Source organism: Xyrauchen texanus, chromosome 42 (genome assembly GCF_025860055.1).
Source record: "Xyrauchen texanus isolate HMW12.3.18 chromosome 42, RBS_HiC_50CHRs, whole genome shotgun sequence".
NCBI lineage: Eukaryota > Metazoa > Chordata > Actinopteri > Cypriniformes > Catostomidae > Xyrauchen > Xyrauchen texanus.
Genome location: NC_068317.1, coordinates 33112737 through 33124845, shown reverse-complemented (window position 1 = coordinate 33124845; position 12109 = coordinate 33112737). Strand labels below are relative to the sequence as shown.

At 34.3% G+C, this 12109-nt stretch overlaps 1 protein-coding gene and 1 pseudogene across 1 annotated transcript; both read right to left on the bottom strand.

The window, feature by feature from the left end:
* Positions 1 to 438: 438 nt before the first annotated feature.
* On the bottom strand, positions 439 to 1731 carry LOC127635049 (uncharacterized; annotated as a pseudogene).
* Positions 1732 to 6699: 4968 nt separating this feature from the next.
* On the bottom strand, positions 6700 to 11828 carry LOC127634930 (uncharacterized). Its single transcript, XM_052114691.1, has 4 exons — positions 11777 to 11828; positions 10825 to 10932; positions 9015 to 10702; positions 6700 to 8505 (listed from the first exon to the last, which is right to left on the bottom strand). Exons 2-4 carry the CDS (start codon positions 10922 to 10924, stop codon positions 6946 to 6948), a joined length of 3348 nt encoding a protein of 1115 aa, XP_051970651.1. The 5' UTR covers positions 10925 to 10932; positions 11777 to 11828; the 3' UTR covers positions 6700 to 6945.
* Between the last annotated feature and the right edge of the window lie 281 nt (positions 11829 to 12109).

The window sequence follows — 12109 nt, the reverse complement described above, 5'->3', positions numbered from 1 at the left end:
TTTGTTTCTGCACTCTTCCTAATTTGTTCCAGTACTTTTGCCTTTTCAGGTTCATTGATTTCCTTCAACTTCTCAATGAGAAAATCAATGTGCAGAAGAATGAACAGAGAATCAGTCTTGAGGGCGATCTTCTCCAGACATTCAACACAATGAAAAGCTTCATACACCAGCTTTATCTTCTCTTTCTCTAATTCTTGCAGATCTTCTTACAGTTTCTTGATCACAGACTCACTTTCACCAATCTTAGCATTATATTGCTTCATTAAGTCTTTAAATGTCCTCTGCACCTTCTTTGTCTTTGTTTCATATATTTTGGCTTCTTTGACATGTTTGGTGTAGTGGCATTTATTTGTGCACACTGTACAGTGATAATTCTTCATCACACTACACCATGAGAGATCTTTGACCCACCAGCATCATGGATAGTGACAGTTCTCCTCAAAGACGGGTGCAGCACGTCGCCTCTGTGGTCAACAGCCATAATTCAGGATCGATGGGAATCTTCTCTTTGTAGGTCTCTTCAACTTCAAACATAAAGTTCTTGTTGTCCTTGACAAGTTTCTTGTTTTTCTCCAGAGCTTCTTGAGTTTGTTTTAAAGTTTTTTTCTTTTTTTCCATCACTTGAACACGTGATTGGAGATTGGAGATGTTTGCCTCCAACTGTTTCCGTTTCTTCAAAACATCTTGAGTCATCTGCAAGTTTTTTGGTTTTATTTTATCAAGAAATGTGAAACATTTTGTGGTTCCTCTAAAACTGAGATCCCATGATTGTTCCTGGATTGTTTGATATTCTTCATCAAAGGTCTCTTCTTGACGGTTGTTAAACAGGAAATACACGGGCTGCTTCTTCTCATTTACAGCACACTTGATTTTTGCCTCTTTAACGGCTGTCAGAGCATTTTTGGGGGGATATCCATCTGAATGTGTGAAGAGGAATGACAATGTTTTCAGCAATATCTTTGCCAAATAAGGACTGAATAGCATCAAAAATCCATTGTTGTCCAGGAGAGAGTCGATTTTGGGTTGCTTTAACCACTAGACACACTGCATCTAGTTCATAGACACTGGATTCAAATCTAAATAATCTCAGCAAATTCATGGCGATCTGTTTATCAAGCTCAAAACCACTAGTGTGTCCATATCCTGGTGTGTCAATGATTGTTAAATCAACTGATGCCTCCTGTAGATACACCCCATAGACAGTGACATCAGAGGTCTGACTGTGAGCTGATGTTCGGTCACTCTTGTCATCTGTGATCTCAAACCAAACTTTATCTTCTCTCTGAACACCTAAGATGAAGTTGATCATAGTATTGATCAGAGTTGTTGTTCCTGTCCGTTTCTCCCACCATCAGAATCGTTTTATGGGTTTTGTTTTTGCATCTGTCCTCAAAGTTGATTTTCCTATATGGTTGTGAATTATTCAGTTCATCTATCTTTGATTTCAGATGGTATCGAACAGGATTGCCCTCTTTCAATGAGTCACTTTTCTTGATGATTTCAGAAATTTTTTCTTTTTCCCTGTAATGCAAAAACAAAAACAAACAGAACCAGACAATCATATATCACTTATAAAGATGTTTTGTTTATTTTAAAGAAAGGTCAATTGTGTTTATAATGTATTTTCAACATGTATCTAGCTGAGTTTAGTGTGCAGTCTATAACAAAAATAGGCTCAGTAGCTCAGCTATAATTTTGCTATGCTGAACCTCACTGATGCATCTCTTCCATGCTGCAGACACAAGAGGTGTGAAATATTTTTGAATGAAAAAAAGTGTTTAATTAAATTAAACTGTTTAATATCAGATTTGACACACAACATCACTAGAGTTCCATGATCTGTAATTACAGTTAAGCCACAGGCCAATAGATACTTTAGGTGTAATTGATGAGATTAAAACTATTAAAAAGTAATCACTTTAATTCCTGAATCTAAAGTGGTAGTGTTTGAAATGTTGCTGTGTGAAACAACCCTATACATTTGTATTTGCTGCTATATTTTAATGAATGTATATGATATTTTAACATGATAATCTTAGCTATTTTTTGTTGCAAATATACAAACCATATTTGAATGGTTAGATATGTTCTAACAGAAAATAATTAGGTAATGATGTTGTCCTACCCATGGGGAAGTTGTTGAGAATCTGTCATGACTGGTCACAAATGTGGGAGGCTTCAGGTTACCAAGAAATTTGTTTCTAAAAAAAATAACACATACATTTAATATGTACACAACAGACAAACGATTAGTTCAGAGACAGAGAAATGTTAACAGAAGGAAATATTCAAAAGGAAAATGTTATTGTCACAGGGAACATTGAATTGAACATCAAACCTGAATTATATTACACACATAAATCTGACCATACTTTGTTTTTACTCTGAATTAAGCCAGAAATTATAATTAAAAAAATGTGTTTGTGATAATGTTTAAATAGTTATTTCTGAACAGCAACAAAACTCATATAATTGTAAATATGGATTATTTCAAACAAATTTTAATCAAAAGATTAATATCTTTAGAAACTTTTTCTATATTGCTGTGTACAGTTTCTACTTGATGAACAGCTGAGTGCTGCACAGAACTCACAGGGTCTCTTTTACAATGTGAGTACACCCTGCCATAAATGTTGAGGTTGTGAAGGCCATTACAGAGTTGTGATTTTGCATTGCATGACTGTAAATTCAGGTAGATGGTACTATTACTTGTATTGGTATGATGATTCTCATATACATATATTATAAAAAAATTGTTTTATTAGAATCAATTTTGTAGATAGAACTTTTAACTTTTTGAAATACACAAAATCACCATTCACCACACAAGAGCATGAAGTGTCCTTCACTGAATGTGCTAAAAACTTTTTACATCAAAATCTCACAAAGAACCTTGCAAAACTGATGTAATGAAATATCTTTACAGTTTTTATAGTACAGTATATATATATAAACACAGAAAATGCTGATATTATGCATCATGTTTAAAGGTATAACTATATAAATGTATAGCGTTTAATTACAAAATCCACTGAAAGCAAAATAAGTTGATCTATTTACAATAATAAATTTTGTATGTCCTTTTCTGCAAACAGAAGATCTTCTGTAACATATTTCAAGAGCTTGTTGCTAGATCAGCATTTGCATTTATATAAAGAAAACTGTGGCAACAGATCATGTGATTTAGAAGAAGGCTTTAAGTCTTCTGAGCTCTGAAAGAGCAACATCTGAGCTATCCAATATTTCTCTAGGATAGTAAAAATGGGCTGAAATTATGTTTAGATTCAGAATGAATATAAAACACATTTTTTATGCTTTTCCTACAGCTTTTTTTTTTTTTTTTGCAAAAACACACAAGGTCTTTAAAGTGCTTTATGATTCTATATTATACATCATTACACTGTAAATCATTTGGTTTTCTCACAGTCCCACCCCATGACTGATGAAGAATACTGACAGGACAGTTTTTCAGGCATTAAAAGCATTGGCAAGTGTATAGAACAAGTGCCAGCACCATTCCACTCCAATGCCGCTCATAATGCTAGAGAATTCATCTTATGAGCATTTGACTCCAACTAAACTTTTACTCAATACGCAGTGAAAAGATCTCTGCTCCTAAACTTCGAAGAGAACAAAAGATTTTTGGGGATTTCTGCCTTTGTGGACAGGGAAGGAAACTGGGGCAGTTAGAGTACAATAAAAGCTTCTCTGATGCCTCGTGCCACTCCACAGTTTCTGTTTTTGCTTTTGCCCTTTTGAGCAGTGACCAGATCAGTTGTATAACCAGTTTTGCTTACTTTGCATGCTGGCATGTTTGTGCATGTCACGCAAACTGTGGAATTGTTTTGTGTGTAGAGTTTTGTGGGTCAGGCAAAGTTTCTTCTGAAAACCAACAAACCCATTTTTGTAAATTGACCTTCATAAGAGCGTCATCTTCAGTGTAAGCAAAATGGATAATTACATTTTATTCATGTCTACTCAATATTTCAATAAATAGTTAAATCAATGGCTAAATCATAAGTTTTAAGTTGAATAGTTAAATGGTGAAGTAAGCACATAAAGGGTAATCCACAGCTAGGTGTGTGGTAAAGGAATTTATATCATGGTATACCTGAATACTGGGTTCTGATTGGCTGCAATTCATGTTCTCTGGGAATCAAACCCATGATCTTGGCGTTGCTCGCACCATGCTGTAACAATTCAGCTTCAAGATCCCATAGAAGAAAATAATTATTAGAAAAGATTAACAAATTAATAAAAGTAATATTCAGTGTAGCTATAAATCAGTTTATTCTGATGTTTCATGTAAGTGAATCAAAATAAAAATCAAGTCTAAAATAAAGCTTATATAAAGTTTATTTTATGTTCAAATTAGTATGTTTCATTTGTTCAATTTATAGTTATATTGTGTTTCATATGCTATTATAATTATTATATTATTTAATTGTATAGCTATATTATTAAAAGGTTTTATTTCTTTATTTACTTCCTTTCATTGCTTCAGTGCTTCATTTCACAAACACCCCTTTTCAATGCTTCTTTGCTTCAGTGTTGTTAGCTACTTGTTTTGTTGTTAGCTGTGTCACTCTGCACAAGCACTCTCTTGAAATCCATAAAGTTTTCAAATAAACAGGAATAACCATATTTATCTTTATATAAGAATGCTCATCAAAACACTTACAGAAGAAAACATTACAATTAATGAATACAATGAATGATTATTCTGCTCTTCATCTCATGGAAGAGAGTTTTAAAGGAGTTTTATCATGAAAACTTTTCTTTGATCTTTTTAAATGAAGTTTGATGATTTTGATGTATTATATAGACAATGGCTGAGTTTGGAATGACATACACATACTACTAATGCTATATCTACAGTATATATGGCAGAAATAGTAAGAGTATATGGCAGTACAGTATCTACACATATAAGACAGCGTTTGGAAACTTGGCCTGAACAATCACCTGAGTTGGATTTATCCTATTTTTTAAAGATATTATACAATAATGGGCGGCATGGTGGTGCAGCGGTTAGCACTGTCGCCTCACAGCAAGAAGGTCGTGGGTTCAAACCCGGCCTTTCTGTGTGGAGTTTGCATGTTCTCCCCGTGTCTGCGTGGGTTCTCTCCGGGTACTCCGGCTTCCTCCCACCATCCAAAAGACATGCAGGCTAGGTTAATTGGTGTCTCCAAAAATTGCCCTAGGTGTGGATGTGAGTGTGAGTGTATGTCTGTCTATGTGTGGCCCTGCGATGGACTGGCGACCTGTCCAGGGTGTCCCCCGCCTTTCGCCCAACGTTAGCTGGGATAGGTCCAGCCCCCCGCGACCCTGTACACAGGATAAGCGGTTGACGATGGATGGATGGATGGATTATACAATAATTGAATATGGTATATACTGTAACTAATCATAAGAATCATTAAGTACACATCAAATCTTGTGCTGTTATAGTCTCATATGAACAGTTTGAGTGGCACACATTACACACGTGAAGAGTGTGACACAACATTCACTTTAAACTAAAGGTACAATAGAAAAACAAACACCCCTTTTCATTAAGAGAGAAAAAACTGTCATTTAAAACACAAATACATACAAATCTAGATTATACCTTGATTAGAAGTGGACCTTTTTATTATTAGTTTTATATTTTCATGTTCTTTTGCACATCCCAATCCTCCAAATGTACTTCTGCTCTCTTTGAGTTGGTGTGGTGGAAGAATCATCACACAATAGAGGTGAGCAGCTGTTTATATACACTTTATATACACTCTGCCGATGTGTTTGATCAGATTAAATGAACAAGCTCCTCCTGAACTTAGTTTGGAAAACTCCATTTAACAATATAGTCTACACGAAAGATCAAAACAGGCCGATAAGATTCAAGTTACTGGGAGAAATCAAACTGGGAGACCCCACTATTCACTATATTCCCATATTGATCTATTTCTCAACCAAGCAAGCTGTTGTCTCAGAGACACCAAAACTGGGTAGTTAATAAACACACTTTATTTTTGTTGTACTGTATATTGTAATATGTTTATTTAATTTTTAGTACAATAATAATAATTATTCTTTTTTATTTTATTATTATGATTTTATTTTGGAGACATTGATCATCACCATCTCACCCGACTGGAATAAACATTTATGACTCAGACATCTTTTTACATTTTACTTTCCAGACAATAACAATCTTAAACAAGTCCATGAACAAAGTTAAGAACACATCTACTGTATATTCTTCAGATTAATGCACATTGAAACATGATGTTTAAGACCTATGACAAGCCTGAGAGTTAAAAGCTGTTAATACACAAATATATCTGTATTATTACTGTATTTTCAACAGTATCTTACTATAAATATCTACAGAATATTGATATCGAACTGTGTTATAAAACAATATAGAGACATGAGTTACAGTAATCATTATTGTATTTATATTAACTGCACTCAAACAAAAAAGTCCATTACAGAGAATGTATTTTGTGTTTCTAATAATGTCATTTAATATAAATAACTACCAGAATTAATTTACAGCATGATATAATATACTGTAAGTCACTCACTGTATGCTGTATCCACTCTAGTTAGTAACTGTTATTCTGTCAATGTACTGACTTTCAAGTGTTACATTACAGATACATTTACTGTAAAGCATCTGTTATAGCATCATTGAAACGATGTGTTGTGAAAGTGTTATACAAATAAAAATAACTTGATATTATTTGACTATTAGATTCCCTGAACACAAGAATTTTCTAGAACTCCTTTATACAAAGAAAAATTTAGTTATAGAGCTAGTTATAAATATTAATATATTGCAATTACAATCATTGAACATAACGAAAATATAGCTTTGTCACCTCAAAATGCAGTTTTTGAAAGAAGTAATTTAAACATTTTATTTCAGTGTTTTTCTACTGATTGATTTTATTCATGTTAATTTCTCACGAAAAACCTTTTCACATATCCCAGTGCTCCAGTGTTTTCTTCTCCTGCTCTCCTCTTGATGTTCTTCAGTGTTTCAGCTTTCTCAGGTTCATTGATTTCCTTCAACTTCTCAATGAGAAAATCAATGTGCTGAAGAATGAACAGAGAATCAGTCTTGAGGGCGATCATCTCCAGACATTCAACACAATGAAAAGCTTCATTCACCAGCTTTATCTTCTCTTTCTCTAATTCTTGCAGATCTTCTTCCAGTTTTTTAACTAGAGACTCAGTGTCACCAATCATATCATCATATTTCCTCTTTAAATCAAAAAAAGTCTTCTTCTCCTTCTTTGTCTTTGTTTCATATATTTTGTCTTCTTTGACATGTTTGTTGGAGTGACATTTATTTGTGCACACTGTACAGTGATCATTCTTCATCACACTACCCCATATGAGATCTTTGACCCAACTGGATCCTGGATAGTGACAGTTCTCCTCACAGATGGTGCAGCACATCGCCTCTTTGGCTACAGAAGGATCAATATCAACCTTTACTTTGTATTTCACTTCAACTTCAAACTCAAAGTTCTTATTCTCCTCAACATCTTTCTTGTGTTTCTCCAGAACTTCTTGAGTTTGTTTCTTCTCCTTTTCTTTTTGTTCTATCACTTGAACACATGATTGTAGTTTGGAGATGTTTGCCTCCAACTGCTTCCGTTTCTGTAAAACATGTTGAGTCAACTTTAAGGATTTTGGTTTGATGTTGTCAAGGAACTTGAAAAATCCCTCCATTCCTGTAAAACTGAGTTTCCATGATTGTTCCTGGATTGTTTGAGATTCTTCATCAAAGGGATCTGATTGACGGTTGTCAAACAGGAAATACACGGGCTGATTCTCGTCATTTACAGCACACTTGATTTTGGCGTCTTTAACGGCCATCAGGACATTTTTAGGGTGAGCTCCAGTTGAATGTGTGAAGAGCAAGACAATATTTTCAGCAATATCTTTGCCAAATAAAGACTGAACAGCATCAAATATGTATCGTTGTCTGTCAGTGAGTCGTGTTTGTGTTGCATTTATCACCAGACACACTGCATGTATTTTATGAACTCCTTCTGCAGATTTGCTTAAACTGAGCAGCTTCACAGCAATCTCTTGATCATTCTCGATACCACAAGTGTCTCCATATCCTGGTGTGTCAATGATGGTTAAATCAACTGAACCCTCCTGTAGATATACATCATAGACAGTGACATCAGAGGTCTGACTGTAAGCTGATGTTCGGTCACTCTGGTCATCTGTGATCTCAAACCAAACTTTATCTTCTCTCTGAACACGTAAGATGAAGTTGATCATAGTATTGATCAGAGTTGTTGTGCCGGTTTCTCCCACCATCAGAATCGTTTTATGGGGTTTGTTTTTGTCTCTCTCCCCAAATGTTATTTTTCTATATGGTTCAGATTCATCAGGATGGTCTTCTTTCGGTTTCAGACGGTATCGAGCAGGATTTCCATCTTCAATTAGGATGCTTTTCTTGATAATTTTATCAATTTTGACATATTGTTTTTCCTGTGATGTAAAGCAGAAAACAGAACAATATGGTCATGTTTAAATGTTGTACAATGCTTTATGATGTTTAATTCTGCAATTGCTTGCAAAATTGTATTTAATGACAGAATTAATAGCATTATATATATATATATATATTTTTTTTTAAAGCTCATTTAATAATTCGATTTAAAAGAGAAAGTTTACCCGTTTATAATAATCATGTTTTTATCTTTTATCATTTGCTCTTTTCTGTGAAACATAAAATGAGATTTTACTTCATACAGATTATAAGAGCTGCTCTTTTCTACAACAAACTATAAAAGTATCATGAAGATTATCACAATCTTTATATTTTTGCTTGGCGGTGTAAATCATCATCCATCTATCTAAGGATAAACAGAAGCTCTGACATTCTCCCAAAACATCTCTTCATGTGTTCTACAAACAAAGTCAAATGTTGGAATTTGGGTATTTCTTTTTGGGTAAGTATTAATATAAGTTATTTAGATAATGTTTGATCAACATACCTGTGTAATTACTCTGATGACATCAGATTCAATGGTGTAGTTGAGTTTCCCCACTGCTGCACATTTAATATCATACTCAGTTTCTGATCTCAGATCAGTTACAGTAACTGTATGTTGATCCTTCAGCACAGTTTGAGATGTCCAGTCTCTCTCTTCCTTCATTTTATACAGTAACTTGAGTTCTACTGTAGCAGGACATGATGGAGATACCTTCAAAACCACTCGATCACCTCTGACCTCTTCAGTGATTGGACAGTCTGGTTTTGATGGAGGAGTGAAACAAACGGCTTCATCATGTCCATTTTCAAACAGGAGGATGCAGGAACCTGAAATATTCTCCATTTCTTTTGATGCAACAATAAACTCGGCTGATTTACACTGTTCTGTATCAATCAAGTTTTTAAATATCTTCAAGTTGCTCCTCATTTTTTTTTGGATGTCAGAAGTGAGCCAAGAGTTTTGCCTGGAATCAGACATTTTCACATCATGTTTTCCCTTCGTTGAAGGACTCAGGAAGGTCTTTTGTTTAGAAAGAAGCTCATCTGGCCACTCCAATGATGTGAAAGTGTACATGACAACATTTTCAACTTTCAGATCCATTAAAACTGTATTTAGGTTGTTTTCTACTTTTGCTCCAGAGTCATTCAGTTGTCTGAGCAATGTTTTCATGACGTCAGATTCCTGCTCTTTCTCTTTCAGCCATCGATCAAGATCACTTCCTCTGAATGGAGATTCTTCATGATCATGTAGAAGATCAGTCAGTGCCGTTTCCTCTGTCATTTTCCCACGGATGTTTGGTAACAGAAAGCCAAGTTTCTTCATGACACTCATCTTGTACCTGTAACAGTTTTGCTTCATGTTTTGTATCTTATGATGAAATGTTGTGAAGGTCAAAGCAGGCGTGTCTTTCAGAAGATCACTGCATTTCATCTCAATTGTGTTTAAACTCTCAATCACTGATTCAATGTCTGTGATTAGATCGATGCTGATGTCTTTGTGAAGTTGTACATCTCTTGAGAGGAGTTTGTCTAAAGGATAAAGCCAAACTCTCAATGGAACCGCAAGTTTCTGGTTTTCTCCCAACAGTTTTGGAAGATCCTCAAAAACCTTCAAAGCATCTTCAAAAGAGGTCGGATTAGACGGTAACTGAAAGTCTCCATAAAATGTACAACTGAATTTTTGGACTACAGTCGTCTGAAAGTCATTTATACTCAGATTAATGTTTGGACCTGCTGTAATGATGCTCTGTAATTTATCAAATGCAGCTTTTAATTCTCCTTCTACAGTATTTTTGTCCTCATCTGCTGAAACTTCTCTGTCAAACAGAAAGCAGGCGTCTGCTCCATACAGCACTGCTGTCACCACATGTGTGGCGAGATCCTCATCGTAGTGAGCCGTATCTCCAGAAGTCAAGTGATTAATGGTCAGTTCTTCAAACTTGCTGGTTGAATGATAATGTAAAGTCAGTCTCTGTTGTTTGAAAGACTTCTTGGTGTCTTTGAGATATTTTGCTGCTCCTGTTACATTGACGAGTCCACATAAAAAACTCAATTTCAGACCGCCGTCAATGTTCAGTATGTGCGATTTTTCCTCAAAGGAGTCTGAAGATGTGACTTTGTAATCGGTATTGATTTGTGGACAAGTAGATGTATTCATCTGAATCTGCTCTTTATTCCAAAGTCTGATTCCTGTCAATGAAAAAGAAAAAAATAATTAATTGTCACTGATTAATGACAAATGTATTACAATTATATACAGTATATCTCTGTCTCTTCCTCTTGTCACATTGTAAAACTTGCATGTTTTGTACCTGGTATTAGTGCATCCTTTCTACAGTCATACAGCATCCCCAGCTGGAAGGGTCTCCCCAGAGCTGCAGTTGCTATCACATTCACTCCCACTGAATCCATAATGATGACTGAAATTAAAAACATCAGATTACAGTCGTTGATCATTAACTTCAGACATCATGTACAAATATAAATCAGTAGAAAGACAGTTATAGTAACACACTCATAAAAGAATATTAGTCACATTTATTTAACAAATCCCCAAATATACAGTAACATCAGAACTGTCCGCTGTTCCACATTCTTTTAAAGCAGCAACAGTGAGACACAGTTGACACTATTCTACTGTAAGGGGAAAAATAACTTTATATATTAACAAAAGATTATTTTATTTATATGCTTGTTTTGATTTATTTTAGTATATCTTAACATTGTCATTCTATTAACGATATTAAATAAATTGAATTGATTTTTTGTGCATTCTTGTTTTTCTATTTATTAATTCTGTCTTGTTTGTCATTGGTTGATTTGTTTATTTACATGTTATCCCATATCTGTGTATTATGCCCTCATTTTGCATTGTCCTTTAATCAAGTGAATGTGTTATGTTGTCTTGATCAGTATTTGTTTTGGTTTTTTTTACATTTTATTTGGATTTGTAATAAACTGCACTTGGGTTCATGTCGTCTGCTCCTGTCTAACATTATATAAAATCACAATGTATTTCATAATCAAATCAGTTTGGTAACTTCCAAAATACTTGGGCAAATCTATAAAATGTTGGCATATATAAATCTTACAGTTGTATCAGAATTATTTCTGTAAATTACATCAGAACTGACAAACCAACATTATAATAATATTTCAGATTAGTTGAAAATATCAGATATGATTTAAAAGCAACAATTATCACTTGTGTTTTTCTATTGTTGATGCTAGCATGTATTTTATCATGATGCTAAGTTCACTTACCTGTCCTCTTTCTGAAAGCTCTTTTCTTATCAGAAGATTCACATCGGAGGAAGTGAAGTTGTCTCAATATATTTGACTCTTGTACAAATGTAAAACTGTATTTGTTTTATTAAATTGTTTTGATTTTGATGTGTCGAGCAGTGTTTGCCATTTACACAAGTGACCTGTCAGCTAAACACACCAGTCAAACTGGTCTGAAACTGAGTTAAATACTTTCACTTTCATTGTATCTGTAGTTAAACACTTCCCTCTTACAGTAAACAATCTGTTTAAATACACATGATAAATGAATGTCCATATAATTATCAATAATATATTCTGTTGTCTATATTG

Coding starts and splice junctions, on each gene's coding strand:
- LOC127634930 (XM_052114691.1), bottom strand. CDS start 10,924: ATGGATTCAGTGGGAGTGAATGTGATAGCAACTGCAGCTCTGGGGAGA. Junction 10,703..10,824: donor AAAGGATGCACTAATACCAG/GTACAAAACATG, acceptor TTTCATTGACAG/GAATCAGACTTTGGAATAAA. Junction 8,506..9,014: donor TCATCAGAGTAATTACACAG/GTATGTTGATCA, acceptor TTTACATCACAG/GAAAAACAATATGTCAAAAT.